Source organism: Schistocerca piceifrons, chromosome 2 (assembly GCF_021461385.2).
Source record: "Schistocerca piceifrons isolate TAMUIC-IGC-003096 chromosome 2, iqSchPice1.1, whole genome shotgun sequence".
Classification (NCBI taxonomy): domain Eukaryota; kingdom Metazoa; phylum Arthropoda; class Insecta; order Orthoptera; family Acrididae; genus Schistocerca; species Schistocerca piceifrons.
In genome coordinates this window covers 767,076,243-767,097,231 of record NC_060139.1, presented here as the reverse complement: position 1 = coordinate 767,097,231, position 20,989 = coordinate 767,076,243, and the positions used below count along the sequence as shown (strand labels likewise).

Genomic DNA, 20,989 nt, shown 5'->3' with positions numbered 1-20,989 from the left:
AATTGCTGTGCTGCTTCATCCTCTTTACTCTCCAGATGTGGACTTTTTTTTTTTTTTTTTTTTTTTTTTTTTTTAAAAAAAAAAAGTTTAAAACACCAGTGAAAGGACAAGTTAAAAGAAAATTCACATGATACAGCAAGAGTTGTACCAAGACTGCTTCCAGAAGTAGAAATGACATTTGGAATGGTGCAAAAATTGTGGAGGAGCATATTTCAAAGGAGACCAAGCTCAATAAGTAAAAGGCAAACACAGAAAAAATTTGTGGACAAATTTCCAGAATTTTTTGAACAGACATCGTATACTCAGCTTAAGGTGTAAATGAGTATTAAACGGACCACAGCTTATATGAACCCTACAACAACAGACTGATATTTGTATGAGAAAGACCTGAACTTATATCTGTTTGAAGTTAAAACTTTGATAAGAAAACCAATAGACTTAGTGGAAATGGCAGACAAAATAATACCTGCTGTCATGAGCCCATATTTAGAAAACTGACCTTGGTGTAACAACAACTTGGAACTGCACAAAGCAAGTAAGAAGACTGTGTAACTTTGCAAGAACAAAAGGACAATGGGCAAAATGTCGAAATGCCCTGGCTAAGCACAGTGTTGTTTTAAGCAAGCAAAGCAATCATCCTGAAAGTATTCTGTGAGGATGTAGAAGGTGTAACTGCCAGAGTCAGATTTCACAAAACTCTCACAAGGATACTAACTAATCCGGAAGGCACATTAAGAAGGGAGGATGTTGAGTATACAAGGATAGCGGATGAGATGCTGGAAGAGCTCAAGACTCACTACCTCCAATGCTTTCCGGCAGATGATTCAGACTGAGATACAGTCCCTGTGAATTACTGGTTTACAAGTAAACAATGCGAGAGCTGGGAATCAGCCAAGGAATGTGTGAGTTTCAATAAAATCCAGTGGGTGATGGGGATGTTTCAGCTGTTCAAGTCACCAAGTCCAGATAATATTTGTCCGGCTATGCTGCAACAAGCAGGAGAGGGATTAATCAAACTTCTATGCAGTCAGTTTAGTTGCAGCAGTCATTCAAAACGCTTAAAGGAAAGTAAAGGTTCTTTTCATTTTGAAATCGGGGAGCACTGATCATAACGAGACTAAGGACATAAGACATCAGTTGGCATCCTTCCTTCTAAACACATTAGAGAAACTGGTTAACTAAGGTTCCTCTGAATCAAAACTAACACTCAAGCAAATCATGCAAAATTGCACTTCACCAACTTGTTGGGACAGTAGAAAAAGACCTACACTTTCAGGAAACTGAGCTCTGTATCTTCCTGGACGTTGAGGGGGGGGGGGGGGCTTTCAACAATACAACGTTTAAATCCCAATGGTTAAAGCTGAAGATCTGCATGTCTTCAGGACCAGTATATATAGGTGGATTAATACTATTACGAGTAGACGAAAGGTAGAAGCCACCATGCTGGCTATGAAAATGGTGATCAACACGATCAGAGAGTGATCACGAGGTGGGGTCTCATCCCCCCCTATTGTGGAACCTAGTGTTGAATGAGCTCATTAAGGAGGTAAATACTAAAAACTGTTTTTATCAAGGATACACATATTATTTAGTCATACCAATACTTCGCAACCTTGCAAGTGCTGTTTGACTTCACTATGCACTTGGAACAATGTGCAAAATTGCTATAGGAAACAAGATCTAAGGGTTACACCCAGGAAAACCGATGTGCTGTTCATGAGGACACATATGACACACTGAAACCTTAAGCCCTTTCACACAATTCTATCAGCAGAGGGGGTTATGAGAAGTATCTAGGGGTGACCTGGAAGTGAAACTAACATGGACCCCTCAGATAAAGAATATATGTTCCAAGGCAAAATGTGCTCTAGGAGGGGCTCTGGAGAAAACTGGAGTGTTGGTTCCAAGAACATGCACTGGATTAATATCTTTGTAATAAGACCATGAGATAGTTTATGGGACTACAGTTTGCTGAAATAAAGTGAAAAGAAGGTGGCTGCTACGGAACTCAAAAAGATGGAGAGATTGGTCTGCCTAGCCATAACAGGCAGAATTAGCAACACTCCCACTGCTAGGTTGGAAATGATGGTGGACAACATTATATGTTTGGGTAACAATGGGAGCTGCAGCAGGAGTGTACAGATTAAAAACTGTAAAACACTGAAAACCTTTAGGTTTTCCTTATTCTACAATTATATAATGGATGTGGTGACATAGGGATGGTCAGGGGAACGCTGGGTCCCCACATCCAGAGACAGAAGCCATACATCTGTGTGTTTGTGTTAGTCTGTGTGTGTGTGTGTGTGTGTGTGTGCGTGTGTGTGTGTGTGTGTGTGTGTGTGTATTTTCTAATTCAGGATAAAACTTGGGTTTTTAACAGTACTCTTCATAGCTCTTTTCTGCGAGCCAATGCCTCCTGTATTTAATGAGTAGTAATCTATCTTTTTCATATTGTTGTTATTCCATGCTAGACTCCACTATTTGCTCAAATCATTTATCAGACACTTATTAGACCAGTGCTTATATAAGACTTTGAAACTTGGTTACTAACATCAAAAGATATTGGAATGCTAGACGCCTCTGAGGTACAGGCAAATCGTACAACCATTGGACTAACCAGAAAAAGAGGAAGGTGGAGGAGGTAGTGGTACAATCATGAGCTGTGCACTGTACACAAAGATCCATCTATTAGAAGAACAGTGGAATTAGCCAGATTGAGATGGGTGGGGCACATGACACAGAAGTAGCTAAAAGGATATTAGTTGGAAATTCAAAGGGACAAAGAGTACTGGTTCAACCAAGAATAAGGTGGATGCATGAATGGATGGACAGAGACATGGAGGTCCAGCAAAAAATGGACTGTAACTGATGGAAAGTTTGGGCAGTGGCTCATATTAACTGCTAGAGAATAGGTGAAGAGCAACAGGTTCACAATGAAGTGCAGAGCAATAGAAAATGAAGGCAAACAAAAAGAAGAAGAAGAAAAGAACCATATCACTTGCATGGGGAGAAAGTACAGTGGGAAAAACAAAGTGGCAAATTATGTCCTCACTACTGTTCTTGCTCTATGTTAATAATCTACCATGTTGTTTGACTCAAGACAGACTAAATATGATTATTTCGCAGTCAAGAACATAAAGATAAATAGAGAAAGTAGCTAAGGGTATTTTGTGGAATCAATTAATAAATTTTGCAAAAATGAGGTAGATTTAAACTACAATAATCAAAGTACATCCAATATTATTATTACATTTTGAGAACATTGCACATGGGGACAATCAAAGGTCCCAATAAAATATTTTAAAAATGGTAAGCGCTTTGAGTCAAAATGTGACCATATAAAACAACATGATGGCACGCAGTGGAGGTGAAGAGAGCAGGTATCATGGATCCATGAATGCCAACTGCTATTTAGTATGCTCATAATTGACTGCTTTTTCAGAGTAGTGATTGATACAGAATATTACAAGTTAATTATGCATTAACAATCAGTATATTTAATGTCATCCATTGTGGACAAAAATAAGGTCTGGTCGATATACAGCATTCTTGATTATTTCTTCAGCTTTTCTACTTATGCAGTGTAAAAAGCATACTAGTTTTATTAGTGAAGTGTGCCAACAAGAAATAATAAACAGAGTGGAAAGTTCTGCATTCTCAGCACACACAGTGATGAAAACTTAAAACATAAACTAACTTTGCTAAAATATTTATGTTCAGTTAGTTTTACCAAAACTAAAAGTGCCATCTACAGAAAGAGAGAAATAAGTAAGTTTCACATTTTCATTAATTGAAGTCTTATGGGATAACATATAGTGGTAACTACTTCCTTGGGAAACAAAATTAATTTAATTTATGTGTGTGATTCACACATTACATAGTGTAGGCATCTGAGTGCAGTGTTAGAATTGTAACTGTGCTCTCAAAGTACCTTAATTGATATGTCTATTGTTAACAATCCATAAGAACTTGGGAGTAATAGAGGTATTCACAAATACAATGATAAAAAAAAGTTGACATGACTCCCTCACGGTGTCTTACTTAGCATTGAAAGGAGTGAACATGATATAAAAGATGCACATTCTACCTTTCGGAACTAACAGTTGTTTTCTTAGGGAGGATAGAGGGACAAATTGGGGAAGGTTAGAAATAAAGGATATGTCACTCAGTCTCAGCATGACAGGGACCCAGCAGTCGTGACAACAAAAACAAAAGAGAAGGAATATTAGGATTTATAATACCGCCATCAATGTAAGAACAGGGGGGGAGAGAGACGAATTGGGAGCGGAACGGGAGAGGGGGCAGCTTATCAGAGGGAGTAGGGAATAAAGACAGTACACTGGTAAGTACTGTGCCAGTTTCAATCCAGAGATGATGAGAAATGAATAGCACAGTTATGAACCAGAAAGAGGGGGAGGGGACGATGACGACGACATAGAAGGAAGGTGATAAAGTAAAAGCAAAAATGAAATTGTGAGACAAAATAAACAAATATATAAATGGCTTGAGGTATAGAGTTAGTAAACATAATGAGATTGTGAATTAATGAATTGGGTTGATCATAGTAGCACTGGAAAGGGAAAGAAAGTAGAACAAGAAAAGGGGTAGCTATACACAGGAAAACTGTACACTGAAAGAGGGTGCAGAAAATAACAGATAACAGGCAGACGTTAAATATGCAGTGAATACTGCTGAACAGCAAAAAGATGACAAGGAAATGTGAGAAGATTGATAAATACAGAAAAGCAGTAGTCAAATAAACTTATGTCCTCAGTTCTGACTGCAACCCTTCCTTCTACTAATCCCTCCTTAAATTTCAGACTGATCAGTCCTTAGTCCTTACTCACCTTGTCCTTGACCTATACATTGCCTCTGTCAACCACCATTTCCAACAGATGCTGCCTCCATTCAAGATTGTACATCTTTCAGTCACTGGATGTGCCAGAAAACTTTATATGAATCTCTGCGAAGCCAGCCATAAACTTGAACAAAATACTTCACACCATTTAATGATACTGTCCAGCTTGCTGATCAAATATTTCAAATGTAGTGTCCCTCTACCTCCCACCATCCACAACAAGAGCCCTCTTAGCCAATAACCCATACCTGGCCTTCTCCATCATTCCTGAAAAATACCACTGAAAGCCCAAAGCTTGCTGAAGCTGAGTCATGAGCTTTGCATGATCGGAGGGCAGAACACTCTTATTATCAACCTTTCTGCAGACACAGTCTCCATTACTGTTGTACTTGACTATGCAGGGTCAATTTAAGATCCAAACGACACACATCCCTACTTGGGGCACAAAGTGGATAAGGGAGCCAGAGGTGCCACAACTGAAAAATTTCTGCACAGGACGTTTCAAAATTAGTAGCAGACGCTCGGGGCACCACTCTGAGAGGGTTGTCAGGAGTCCCCAAATGCAAAATTTATACACGGTGAATAATACAATTCATAGCGAAAACTGACATGGGTGAGTGTACCAGGGAAAAGAGGGACACGGGGGTGCCAAATGATAAGTTGCTTATGGAGAAAGATGTCCTCCAGCCCTGTGACTGAGAGGAGTATGCAGAAAATAGACACTTTCAGCTGTCAGATAATTTCACACACAGAACTGTTTCCTAATGACTCCACATCCTTTCCATATATAGAATGAACTACAGAAAATTCTTGGAACCCTAGGCCCCTTACAAGTATTCTCAAATGTTTCATTAGAACACCTTACCACTTGTGATCCATACATCCCCACTTTCTGTCTTCACCCCAAAGTACAGTAAAACGACCATCCTGATCCGAAATAGTTATTGGCTTCAGGCTCCCACAGAACACACCTCACACTTGGTTGACCAGTACCTGCAACCCATCACACAGAGGCTTCCATTCTACATAAAAGATACCAACTGCTTCCTGGAACATCTCAAATCCATTCTCACCACTCATTTTACACCAGCTTCCCACAATATATCATGTTCTCTCTACCTAAGAACACTACCCCTCCCAATGGCCAACTGAAATTCTTCCTAAAATGTCAGTTATTGTTGCTCTAACCAAGTTCATCCTTACTCAAAACTACTTTCTCTCAGTGAGCAAACAGCATTCTCATCTGAATGTGGTGGCCAAATAGACCACTGAAATAGTATGTCGCAATGATTGTATGCTCTTGAGGGTATTTTTGTTCTGTCGTTGCAACTACAAAATGCACGATTTTTTCACCAGACGCATTTCGCTTTATTGAGGTAAAGCATCATCAGTGGTCTGTAATTAAGTTATTTACATTTTTATTTGCTTTAAGATACAAAAACAGTTCATTAACAATAGGTTGATTTGTACTAACAGTGATTTTTCGGCTGATTTCTCACTTACATCGGGAAATGCTGCCTGCTAGCACATTGCTGTTTTTCTGTGCTAGACACTGATAATTTTGGTCTCATTTTTAGGTGTTCTGCAGCACTTTGCGTTTCTTAAGTTTTTCACAACACACTTTATGCACACCACTGTATTCTGTTCATTTTTGTACTTCAAATATGTGTTGTTGTTTGTGTTTTGTAGTGTTGCCAACATAACCTTTCCACTATTTTGTCTTTGACCTACAACATTTCTTTAAAATTAAATTATTGTATGTTTGTAATTCTTTTTAATCATGTTTCTGTGTAAGAGCAGAAAAGGAATAGTGAAGGTGGTGGTTATTGTTGGGTGGCAGTTCTTTTTCCCTTTTTTTTTTTTTTTTTTTTTTTTGGGGCGGGGGGGGGGGGGGGGGGGGGGGGGGAACGACACCATGATGAGTGGACATAAGTATACAGCAGTGTAATGGGGTGTGACTTAAAGGAGAAGGTGAGGAGTGAGAAGTGAAAAGAAATGGTGAGTGGGGAGAGGGGTTGTGGGAGAGTGGAGGGGCTGAAGGATGGAAAAGGCTCTTTTCTTTTCCATGTAATTTCATCAATTATTCCATAGTGTGTCTGGTTTCCAATATTTATTTGGTCATTGAGCAACTGTTTATTTTGTGTTACTTTCTGTATGTGGAAAGTTTCTTGGAAAGGGAGAAGGTGCCTGTCTTCACTGATTTTTATGATACTCACATCGTTTTCAATATTGCTTGGTCTATGGTGTTGTTCTGTTGGATGATCCGCAAATGTTGAATGATTTGTACTGTATTTAAGTGCTCTGATGTGTTCTTTATTTCTTGTGTTGAATGTTCTCCCACAATAAGCCACGATCCTGTCGCTGTTAAATTCCGACATGAGCTGGTAGACATATCTCCGTTTTACATGAAATCTAACATGATCTTCTCACAGACAGCCAGCATTCAAATGTGATTTCTGAATGAGAACCCACTGCTTAGGCCCTGCTAATGTACAGAATGTAAATGCTGCTACTTTGTGTAGTGGTACTGAAATGCTGATAATTTGCATATCCAAGCATGTACTGCACTTTATGCCAATTTTATGTTTCTTGTATACGATCTTCATATACCACAATTTTAATGGCCAATAGTATAGATAAACCATGTTGTAGAGAAAGTCTGTAGACCTGTGAGACTGCTAGCAAATTAAGCTGAGCACAGGGATGTGAGATCCTCAGAAATTTGTTGTGAAATGTGCAGAAACTTGGAGATGATCAGTGCCTGGAGCAAAGATTAGCAGCTGATCCTTGACATGAACAAATGTAACTTAATGCACAAAATGAACTGATAGCACTGATTAGATGATCAGCGATAAATTTCTAGAATTACTCACAACCTTCAGGTATATTAGAATATGTGTCTGAAGTTCCTTATGGTGGATCAGATTTATTGGTAGAATTCTAACAATGTGTAATTTACACATGAAAGAAAAAATTTACAAAAATCTTGTTCTGCAAATTCTTGAGTATTGATTATCTGCCTGTATTAATGGAAGAGACAGAAAATAGTCAAAGAAAAGCTGTGCGATTCATGAGTTGTGCACTCAGTTTGAGAGTGTCATGGAACTGCTCAATGAACTGCTGTAGGACACATTACAAGAAGGAAGATGTGCACTGCTAGCAGCCTTACTAAATCAGTTTGAAGAGAACATGTCCAAAGTGAGTCAAGAAACATATTACTTCATGGAGCTTCTACCTTGTATGATGATCTTTACACTAAAATGAAATCAAACAATGGAAAATCAAGGATGGAATGTAACAATATTATGAAGAGGAAAGTTGCTACTCACCATATAACAGAGATGCTGAGTCACAGATAGGCATAACAAAAAGACTGTAACAATGTAAGCTTTTGGCCATCAAGGCCTTTGTCAAAAATAGATGACAGACACACAAGCACTCACACACTCAATCACAACTCACACACACACATACACAAGACTGCAGCTTCTGACAGCTGAAGCCACACTGCAAGCAACAGCAGCAGTGCATGATGGGAGTGGCAACAGGGTGGAGGTTGAGTATGGTTTTGGTATGGGGTCTGAGTGGGGTACAGCCAAATGGGGGTGCCCCAGGGATCAGTGTTGGGGCTACTACTGTTCCTTATTTATATAAATGATATGCCCCCTCTAGAGTGTAGCCATGTATAGAAATGAAACATGGACGATAAATAGTTTAGACACGAAGAGAACAGAAGCTTTCGAAATGTGGTGCTACAGAAGAATGCTGAAGATTAGATGGGTACATCACATAATTAAAGAGGAAGTATTAAATAGAATTGGAGAGAAGAGAAATTTGTGGCACAACTTGACTAGAAGAAGGGATCGGTTGGTAGGGTAGGGCATATTCCGAGGCATCAAGGGATCACCAGTTTAGTGTTGGAGGGCAGCGTGGAGGGTAAAAATCGTAAAGGGAGACCAAGAGATGAATACACTAAACAGATTCAGAAGGATGTAGGTTGCAATAGGTACTGGGAGATGAAGAAGCTTGCACAGGATAGAGTAGCATGGAGAGCTGCATCGAGCCAGTCTCAGGACTGAAGACCACAACAACAACATGCCCTCTAGTATTACGGGTAACTCTAAAATATCTCTGTTTGCTGCTGCTGCTGATGATGATGATGATGTAAATGATGTTGTGTGCATCATTGGCCCGGTTTCAAATAGTGTTGTTCATGACCTAAATTCATGGCTTGTAGAAAATAAACTAATGCTAAATCACAGTAAGACTTAGTTTTTATAGTATCTAACACACAATTCAACAAAACCTGATGTTTTGATTTCACAGAATGAGCATTTGGTTAGTGAAACTGAACAGTTCAAATTTCTAGGTGTTCAGATAGATAGTAAACTGTCATGGGAAGCCCATGTTCAGGATCTTGTTCAAAGACTTAATGCTGCCATTTTTACTATTCAAACGGTATCTGGAGCGAGTGATCATTTGACACAAAAATTAGTGTACTTTGGTTATTTTCATTCTTATGTCATCTGGCATTATAATTTGAGGTAACTCTCCCCATTCTAAAAGGATCTTTTTGGTTCAGAAATGGGCAGTTCGGACAATAAGTGGTGTAAGTTCATGAATCTCATGTCAACCCCTGTTCATGAGTCTGGGTATTTTGGCATTGGCCTCTCAATATGTATGTTCCTTACTGTCATTTCTTGTTAACAAATTAGCTTATCCCCAAGAATTAGCAGCTTTCACTCAGTTAATACTAGGCAGAAATCCAATATGCATTTGGATCGCACTTCTTTGACTCTTGTGCAGAAAGGTGTGCAATATACTGCTGCATCCGTTTTCAATGAGCTACCACTCAAATTCAAAAATCTTAGCAGTAATTCAGGCACTTTCAAATCAAAACTGAAGAGTTTCCTCATGGGTCACCCCTTCTATTCCGTTGAGGAGTTCCTTGAAAAATTAATCTGATTCTTGTTGTACTGCTGACTGCGTTTACTTAAACTTATGAATTGACTTTTTTGGGTTCATAAACATTTTATTTTTACCTGTTATTCCTTTCATGATGTAATTTCATGTACTGTGATGTTCCATGACCTTGGAGATTTGCTCATCAATTTGGTCCTATGGAACTTGACATGTAAATAAATAAATAAATAAACAAAAAAACAATGCATTCAGATTTATATCTCCATGCCTCCAGCTGCCACCATCCCCTCACAGAAGTACAGCATCCTCAAGACTCTACTAAGCAAGGCACACTCCATTTCCGACAAACCAAGTCTGAAGGCAGAGTTGTGTCACCTGAAATCAGTCTTCCACAAGAATCAATACAGCAACCGATAGATTCGGGCAGCCCTGTGACTCATTAGCTACAAGAATAACGTGGATGATGAAAAAACAGAAGAGCATGCTAAGAAGACCACTTTCATAACATTTGATGGCAAAATATTGTCAAAAAATGGAACACTACCATGAAAACACCATGTAGTGTCAACTTTCCACCCACTATCAAAAATACAAGCTTTATTAGTGACAGTTAAAGATGACCAGAGCCTGAAAAAAGAGAGGGTGTATCATGTTCTGTGTGATCCTAAAAAAATTATGTTGACAAATGATCCGCACAATTGAAGACTGATGCGCAGAACATGAGTGCCACACCAGCTTACTGCAGTCCAACAATTCAGCAATAACAGAACACTGCATTGAAGATGGACATAAAATGAATAACCAGCAGACGAAGGTCCTGGCTATCACTGATAAAACTTGGGACTGCATTTTCAAAGAACTGAAGTCCATGCAACTGATAATTTAATCAACAGGGACACAGGCTTTCAACTAAGCAAGGTATGGGAGCTGATACTTAGCTCCATCAAAGAAGAATGTGACATCCAGATGGTAGATGTGACAGAAACAGTGGGCGGAAGGTAACCGAGGCTCCCTACCCCCTCCACTCATCATTGTACCCCCACCAATGAGGACAGCACAGGGAAAGCAAGGGCAAAACTCTGAACTGGCAGGTATAAATACTGCCAGTAAGCCACAGGCACTTAATTCTGTCAGTAGCAACTATTGATAACAGAATAGTTGATCACCAAAATATTGTGGACCTACAACGACTGGATCCTGCAGTACACCTGAGATCCTAGGAAGCAGCACATACAATGGGAAAGACACAGATCACATCCAATACCCTGTTGCTACACCTCATGTATTGTAAAAACTTCATATGCTGTCCACACAGGGTTTGAGACATTGCTGCTTAAGCCTGTCCTACTTTTTGATGATGACTTTCCAGTGTGTGGAGTATTCCTGTGACTATGCACTTAAGTTTCAATATGACCCAAGCATTCTCAATTTGCCAGTGGCCTTGTCACGCTGTTGGCGAGCTGGGTGCACTCAGCCCTAGTGAGGCAAACTGAGGAGCTACTTGATTGAGAAGTAGTGGCTCTGGTCTCATAAACCGACATACGGCTAGGAGATTGGTGTGCTGATAACATGCTCCTCCATATCCCATCCAGTGGTGCCTGTGGGCTGAGGATGACATGGTGGCCGGTCGGTATCGTTGGGCCTTCTAAGGCCTGTTTGGAAGATGTTTATGCTCAGTTTGGTTGATGTCAACAGATACCACACATCATTTGAATAGGCTGATTCTTGCCTGATGCAGGAAGGTGTCTGTGAGGTGGGCCTGGTGTGCTCACACATTATCATCTTGAAAGGTGAACCCAGTGCTCAAATGCTGAATTATTAACTAGAAAATAGGTTAGAGGATCTCTTCCAGGTGCTTTACAATGCTAAAATGATTCTTGATAGCAATGAGTAGCATGCAGTAACCATACATGAAACTGGCTGAACTACCTGCTGAAACCAAGGAACTACGTACCTGCAACATACATTGTTCCCTGGCATTCTTCTAAGACTAGCATCAGGTGTCAGACAAATCCTACAATTGGTGAAGGAAACCCACACCATTGACCCATAGTGTGCGAGGTTTTCTACTGTTGTTTATAAAGGACCGTTGCATTTTCCTCGGGGTACTAACAAGAAATAATCTGAAAGTAGTAGTTATTAGATGGATATTGTTGATCGTGGGCAACCCTCACGAGGCAGGTATTCAATGTTCTGAGTCTCATAGCAATGGCTGAATGTTCAAATGAAGTAGCTGTGGTGCACACCAATTCTCCAGGCAACTTCTCATGCTAGTTACCCTTGTCGCTGTGCAGTGATGGTGTGCACCCTTGTCGCTGTGAAGCGAAGTGATGGTGTGCAGATGGGTAAGCCTTGAAATGAACCTTTGAGGCCTGTTGACAGACTGAGTAGTGCACCCAAGCCACACTGTCCCACTGAAGATGGGAAATATCACACACACTACTACACTGCATTGAAAATGCAGATTTACTCTTCTCTCCACCACTTTGGCTACCTGTACATAGCAATTTCCTGTAGAATATTGAGAAAGAGGTTTCCAATCAAAAGATACAAGTCTTAAGAGTGGTATCAAAATATTTTTTAGTAGTTTATGGAAAAAAAATTAATATATCTAACTACACACTTAAAAAGCAATTTACGATCCTTGAGAGAAAGACATTGAACATTGTGTCATTTTTAGACTGCTTTGCAGGCATACAATGTGACTGTAACATAATTCTTGAAAAACAATAACAATAAATAATATGGTCAATTGTTTACAGTGTAAAATGTATACTAAACACAACAGAAACCACATTTAATAAAGACACTTACTTTAAAACTTCAGTCATCTGGTTCAAAGTAAAATTCATTGGATGATTAATGACCTGAATTCCAAAGTTATGTGTAACTTCACTTTTATTTTCTGGCAGTAGCATTCTTAGTATAACATTATTTATGGCATTCATATATGCTACAGACGAAATCCATCCTTTGTTGTTAAACCAAACCTGTAATAACGTAAATAACTTTCAGAGAAACAGTCTTGATAATGGATGACATATTGCCATGAGAGATGTTGCAACTATATATTTTTAAATATATTTGTTGTAACAGTCTCAATTTAAAATTGCCGTTTGTGACTTAGACTATCACAATAAAAATTTTTAAAACCATCTTCAGCTTTCAGAGTGCAGGTTAAATCTCACACAGCTAGAAAGAAAAAAAAACTAAAACACATGAAAATATTATAACTAAGGACTTCCGAAACTAAATGACACATGTTGTCCCATAAGAGCACTGCATGACATGATTAGTGCACTGTCAGGACAGAGAATATGTTCTGAGTTTCCTAAAGACACAGTTGTGCTGCAGTAAGGATAACAGGTGCATCACAGGGTGCAAGTGAAATGGTGTGCAACACCTGGAAGCTTACTCCAAAGTTGAAGTACATGGGATGGTTCTATTCTTGTGGGCAAAAAACAGAGAACGAGACGAGTGGAAAATTAAGCAAAGGCACTGTTCTGCATGACAATGCACTATTCTCCTGCATGATAATGCAACACTTAGCATGGTGTACACAAGGCAAGGTTTGCTTCATTGTTTTTAATGGGAGTCCTGGCAACATCTGCCATACAGTCCATATCGTGTACCATTCCAGCTTTTCGGCAAGCTGAAAGAACGTGTGGGAGAAAAGAGCTTTTACAAGGATGAGCATGTTCACATGGCAGTTCTCTAATGGCTCTGTGACAAATGAGTGGAATTCTATCATCAAGGAATTGAACAAATAGTAGAATGTTCTGACTGTTGTTTACAGAAACTCGGTGAATATTTTGGAAAATAGTGATATGTATCTCTGTCCCTTTGAAACATAGTGCAGTGTTCAGTAGAATTTACTTGGCCCGCCATAATAATGTGTAGCTTGCTTTTGAAGTCCCCTCATAAAAAGAAAACTCAATTTTTACATTGCAAAATAAATAAATACAAATAAAAAACAGAAAAATAAAAAATATATATATAAAAATGAATTTTTATTAAATTCATTAATCTGTGCTACAAAAGCTTTGATAACAAGACAGAATTATTAATATTTAAAAGTAAGTAAATATACAGGCATTACAGATATGTCTCCAACACAATTTTGTCCCATGCATATTGTCTCTACACCAGAGACATCAAAAAATTACGATTCGGCAACACTATAAACACACATATGACATTTACGTCATTCAACATAGTACAGCAATGCTGCCAGTTAGGGCACCGAGTAGAGTAGAATACAGAAGGCGGAGAATTTGATTCTAGATCTAGATGTACCAGTATATAATTTTTTTATTTAATAATTTTAGATTGCATAGTATGAAACCTGGATTTTCAGCCATTACACAGTAATTATAAAATGTCTTACACAAAATTCAGGAATTACTTAATACTGTAATCTCAATGATGTAGGAAGGCGACCCAATTTTCAGCTGTTAGACACATCACCTGCCATTAGATGCTGCTCTTTCCGAGCACCTAGTAAGATGGTGAGAATCTCTCTCCTGCAGGCAGTACTGTTGCCATACATCGTCATTCAATTTCATTCATAATACAACTTCATCCACAAAGCAACCAAATTCTTCATTCAACTGTTGGTACTTTCTTTTAGCATTATAGCTGTGAATGTGTGTCTAAAATGTTTTAGTGTGATTTCTAACTAAATATGTTAGGTGGGGGCAATAAATGAGAAGTGCTTCACAAGCAGGCAAGGTGGACTGTTTACCACGTTTATCATTTTTTCTAGTGGGAATCCTATGTTGACATTTTGAAGACAGGAACAGATTGCAGAAGCATGTGGTACCTGCAAGAGAACAGTACACCTAACTGGAAAGTGTTACAGCTGTGAAAACATCAGGAAAAGTTGATTTTGTTTTGCCTGGAATGCCCTGAAATTGCATGAAACATATAACACAGCTGGGTAGCACTGACAAGGATGTTTTAAGGCACTCCAAGTTTGAAATATATATAAATGGTGACTCTCCATCCTAACTAAGCATGAGAAAATTGACTTCAAATCTAGTGGTGAGTCAGTCCAAAGAATTTTGAAATATACTGATATTAAGCACATTAAAAGTAACAATGAAAATACAGTTTCCATGTAGAGGAGTGACAAACCTGCAACATGAGTCATATTCTTGAGAAAGAGGCCTAAAATAAGAGAAGAAGGTAGTTCAACAGTGTATTACCTTGATGAAAGCAATCATTCCAGCATGAGAAAATTGGGTTCAAATGCAGTGGTCAATGCGAGGAATTTTAAAAGATACTGGTGTTAAATACATTAAAAGTAACAACTGTAATCCACCCCCTCCTTCCAACTTCCATCTACAGTCCACATTACAGATGTATTTTATGAAAATTTGAGAGGAGCGAAGATTACAATAAACTTTCTAATTTACTTAGCGTGTCATGTATGGCTTGGCACCAGTTCTTCTTGTCTAAGGGTCTGATTTTTGACGCTGAAAAATGACACATCAGGTCCTCATGGTTGGTTTGAACTAAATAAATCTGAAGATTGTTGTTGCAGCATTTTTTTGCGTAAATATATTTTCTCACATTTTAGTATATTATACAGTATTTTGATTTTTCACATTAACAAAACCAAAATTATATTGTTCACACAAAAATATGTCCGATCACATCATAGGCATGCTTACTACTCTCACACTCTGCGGATATAACAGTATTTCAAAGGGTTTACAATTTTTCCTAATAAATGAATTTCTACTAGTTTTTATTACATTATTATTTTCAATTATTATTTCGTAAATGAATCCAGAAATAAACATAGTAAACAGTGCAGGATTACATAATTAGCAACAGAAATTTTAAGCGTGTGTGTGTGTGTGTGTGTGTGTGTGAGAGAGAGAGAGAGAGAGAGAGAGAGAGAGAGAGAGAGAGAGAGAGAGGTGGTGGGGGGGTGGGGGGGGGAGTGGGGGGGGGGGGGGGAGAAACTGTACATTCAGAGCTAGTACTTATCAACTGTAACATCAAGACTAATATTTTTTATTAAGTAATTCATTTTCATAAATTTTAGCTTGAAATATAGCATACTGTGCATGAAATTACATGAAAATTTTCAAAAAAGCAACTGAGATAATTTTGACCTGTCCAAAATTCAAAAAATAATATTGATATTGACAATTACCATTGAAGGAAAGCAATGCTAGAGGCGGATATTTCATTACACAACAGAAGAAAGCTTTAAATGTAAAAAAGTGACATGCCTGCAACACGAGTCATATTCCTGAGAAAGATGCCTGAAGTAAGAGAGGTAGTTCAACAGTGTATTACCTTAATGAAATGTGGGTGAAGCAGAATCATTCTGGGAAAACGTGCTGGAAAATGAGTGATAGTACTGACAATTTTAAAGTTCCCACAGGAAAAAGTTGTTGGATAATGGTTCTTCCTCTGGTTTTGCTCCTGAAAGCAAACTTGTATTCAGGTGTAAAAAACAGCAGAGACTATCATTCAGAAATGTATGTTGCCACTTTTAAGAAGTGATCCACAGAACAGTTCTTATGATACCTTGCTCTGGAGTTGGTCACTGTAATTGACACTGCCAGTTATCATTCAGCTGTTACAGAAAAAACATAAAGCACAAACAACAGAAAAGTGGGAATTGTGCCCTGGGATAAAAAGAAAAATATTCCGTGGACGAATTTGTATTGGGGGGGAGGGGGGGGGGGGAGAAGGGGGAAGACATGCTAGTTTTTTCAAGTGTAGTGAGAACATGAGTAGGACTGAAAAATAATATGCTCATTAACATTAACACTAATCATGTATACATATCCTGTAAACTGATTTGTTCTGCAGCAGTTTGACCAGGAAGAGGATTTACTGTGAGATGTAGATGGATATAAAAGTCTTGAACAAGTCATCTTAAATTTATAATCAAATGGTTTGGACACAGACTCAGACAGCAGTGACTATAGTATTATGTTATAGACTGTGAAACAAAGTAAGGTAATAATAGTTTTTGGTTTTAAAGACTCAGGGTTTGAAATCATGCTTTTGTCTGTCAGAATATCATCTACCTAAATAGGATAGGAGAACTTGCTATCGTTAATTGACTGGGAATTTGTATCCTATGTAGTATGCAGACATTCACTTGTTGTGAGTGGCATAATTATAATTTTCAACATATTGCCCACATACAAGCAACTAGCTAGCTAGTTGTGAATTTTAAATCTTCCTAGTGTGTACTATGCTTTAATAACTCATGGGAAAAATCTGTCAAAAACTCCAATACTTCAATAGCTAATTCACTTGTCAGTTTCAAGGCACAAACTGGGCAATGCCTTAAAATGACAGGGAGGCCTACCTTTTGGAACACTGGTGGTCTTCAACAAACTTAACAGGCAGCATTCCCTCAAATTATTTCAAGAAGACAGTTACTTATTTACTTGTTCCATGGATCATAATGTTGCTTTCACTGTATGGTTCAAATGGCTCTGAGCACTATGGGACTTAACAGCTGTGGTCATCAGTCCCGTAGAACTTAGAACTACTTAAACCTAACTAACCTAAGGACATCACACACATCCATGCCTGAGGCAGGATTCGAACCTGCGACCGTAGCAGTCGCGCGGTTCCGGACTGTGCGCCTAGAACCGCGAGACCACTGCGGCCGGCACTTTCACTGTATTGTGGATGATTTAGTTTATACTCATAATGCTCTTTCTCCACAAAAAGTATGACAAAATACTGACCATTTACATGATAGTCTTTTGTGATAATCCTTGCAACCTGTTATTTTTTGCACACACTGATTTACACTTAACCACATTCAAACATACCCACAAATACACATTAGAAAATTACATTCTAAAGAGTAGAAAAAGTTGTCAAGCAATTATAATGATTTCAGTTTATGTTTGAAGTTAATTTTATTATCCTTTAGATATTCCACTTTCTGCCACACCTAATTTTTAATTTTGGTAATGACTCTTTGTGCTTCTTTTTGTTTAGCTCTATGTATCTTATGGTCTTCATCAATTTGAGTGCTCAGTCATTCATTATAGGCTTCCTTTTTTATCTTCACCAATTTCCCTATTTCTCCATTCTGTCATGGATTCCTCCTCTCTAATCCAAATTTTGTTTCCTCCACCAAAGCTTCAAAGGCTGCCTCATGTATCATCGCTTTGACAGACAGTATTCTCTACAATAATGCCTTTCATATGTAAGGCCATGGTTGATAGTTTAAGTCCACAGAGGAAGCATGCTGAGTCCTCCTGCAAACTTAACAGATTATAATGACATCTGAAGACTTTATATTGCGAACTCTTCATCAACCACCAGTTTCCATATAAAGCGAAAGTAGATCCCTGAAACCAACACGTAATGCTATGACCCACATTTGGGGCCCCATAAAACTCCCACATCCTTAACAAACAGCATTTTTTCTGCTGTGTTATCATACAGTCAATACAAGTAATGTTAAATCTGATAGAAGAAGACAAACATCCAAGTGCATGACAGATATATACAGGCTGTGTGAATGCCAGCAAAGTAGGACATTCAGTATCACCAGAGTTTCCTGTTACAAAAGTCTACATCAAGGGCATAATGTAGCACCAACTACATTTAAAATCTATGTGGAGAAAGCACAAATGTGGAGGCATAGGAATCCCTGTGTGTGTGTGTGGGGGGGGGGGGGGGGGGGGATCTTGTAGACACTTTTCATTGTTGATGAACAGGTCATCATAGCAGGAGACCAGCATGATGTTGAGTACCTGCTTCAGAAGTTAAAAAAAGGGTATGAATGAAGGGGCTTCGCAATTAGCTTGGAAAAAAAAACCTGAAGTCTGGTGACAGTGCCATAAAAGATCCGGAAGTTGGAGCCAGTAAATCAAGGGCTGTACATCTTTTAAGTGTCTTGGGGGTTATGATATCATCAAAAAAAAAAAAAAAAAAAAAAAAAAAAAAAAAAAAAAAAAAAAAAAAAAAAAAAAAGAGAGAGAGAGAGAAGAAAATGACACAAATAATAAAATAGAGAAGGACAGGATGGTCATACGACAACTGAACTCAGCTCTTCGGAATAACAAAAAAGGATGAAACAGGTGATATAGCATTCAGTTGTTGAAATATCGCTACATATGGAGCAGAAAAATGGGTAATAAACAAGTGTCCAAGAAACAAGTTGCATGCACTAGAGATGTACATTAAGAAGGAAAAGTTGTGGGATCTCAATGCTGGACCATGTACTGAATAAGGCTAAGGGTATCGATGAATCAATAACAGACACCATAGTGATGAAACTTCTTAAATGCTAAGGACATCAAAAAATTATTGATGATAGCTGATGGCCAAAGAAAGTGTCGTAGTGAAACCCAGCAGTAAAAAGAAAAGAGCTGGAGTCGAGAGGTCTGGTATGCAATGGATGACAGAGGACTACAAGGAGGAGACTGCCATGATCAAAGGAAGTGAAATACAGGAAACAAGAAGCTACCCCAGCTGTAGGATATTCGTAATATGATGATGAGATTCTTCACTTGAATGGGCTAATAGCCAAAGACTTTTGGGGCTAAATACTTCATTCACTTCTGTCCCACATTATGTATGATGGGTGATTAGTGTAAAGAATCTCCTTTTCTATTATTGTAATGATGAATGTTACTGTTATTTTTAAAACTGCAACAGATTGTTGAAAACAAACTTCATACAGTAGCAAATGTACTGTAAGACTGTTGCCTATACAACTAACTGTTTAATGAGCTGTCCTCGAGAGATTCAAGAGTAGACATCACATGTTATTCTTGTCACACACTTATGAGAGATGAACATTTTTTTCCTCCAAGAAAAGTTGTCAAAGAATATGACGCCATAACAAATTATTGAATGACTGTAGAAAAGGTAAATCAGCTTTTTGATATTTTCATCAGTGGACACTTAAGGCTTGTAACGTGTGAATTTTCACTCAGTTCATGCAGTCTCGTCACAAAGTGAAATAAGATTTCTCTTATGTACATGACTGTTCAAAATCAGTTACAACATTTGTTATTCTCTTCATAGATTTGAATGTATGATACTATGTACTGTAGCCAAATAAGCCTGATTGTTGTGTGCAACAAAACAGTTGGACAATGTGGACTATGGCTAAGAAGCCTTTCGCAATGGAGTCCTTGGATCAAAAATTCTTGGTTAACTTGCTGTAACAAATTCAGATAAAATCCCCAGCTTTTGCTGATTGCTATCATCATCATCATCTTCTTCTTCTTCTTCATGATGAAGAGCTAAGTCTTACAGTCAGGATGTAATCTAGCCAATCAGATGCTGTCTGCTTTTAAGGGGACCCGCTTTTAAGTGGAGACCTCACCAGTTTCACTTAGCACGTGATGATGATGAAGAAGGCAAACATGAAATTTATGCACTTATAGCCGACTCTGACGTGGTAAATTTACCGGGAACTTTTATCCAACATGGATTTTGTTTGCCACCTCTCTACCATCGCAGCTACTTCAGCCTCATCCCCTACACGCTTTCCTATCACTCTCTCTCTCTGCATGGAGCTGCCTTGCAATGTGATTCATATTATAATATGTAAATAAGAGAATCATCATCATCATCCCAATTTTAGAGACATGTTTTGTCTCTAGACGTTCACTTTGTTCTCTTACTACACACAACATCCCTCCAAGTTTTCCATTCGTGCCAAAGTAGAGCCTTTCCTGGGAAATGGATCAGAAGTGGTAGTACAGTTTCATGGACTCTGCTTTTGTCTGATCAAAATCCCTTGCATTTCTTCCTTTGGGGACACTTGCACGATCCTGTTCATTCTACTTAACCAAATAATGTGGAAGAATAGGTAATGCACTTCCATGCTGCTCTTGTAACTAGGGATGTTGCAAAGTGTACCGAGAAGTAAGACCCAACAAGTCACTAAAGGCTTGGAGATCCAGGAAGGTTGTTTTGACATCTGCTCTGAAGGTAACATATGCTTTGTGAAAGATGTGCTGACAGACATAGTGTATTTATAACATTTTAGCTCCTTGCTAGTGTTTTACAACTGACTGCTGATACTGGAAGTTGTTTGTATGTTTAGAATCTCCACATTTTGATATTTTTCGAGTTATTTATGTCCTATGACAGTCTTTTCTTTTTAACTTACAAATATGCTTTAGGACAAGTGAAACAGTTTTGATAGTTATATCTAAAAAGAAAGATGATGAAACTTACCAAACAAAAGCG

General features: G+C 38.4%; 1 protein-coding gene across 3 annotated transcripts in view; it reads right to left on the bottom strand.

Moving 5' to 3' along the window:
* The window catches only part of LOC124777985 (ATP-binding cassette sub-family A member 7-like), a 594,849-nt gene that overhangs the window by 169,385 nt on the left and 404,475 nt on the right, over positions 1-20,989 (bottom strand). For all 3 annotated transcript variants that reach the window (XR_007015818.1, XR_007015819.1, XM_047253552.1), the window contains exon 34: positions 12,596-12,771. Coding sequence is in view for 1 of the 3 variants with exons in the window: in XM_047253552.1 (XP_047109508.1) it covers positions 12,596-12,771 (176 nt within the window). In the remaining 2 variants the exon portion in view is untranslated. The remainder of the gene's footprint in view (positions 1-12,595; positions 12,772-20,989) is intronic.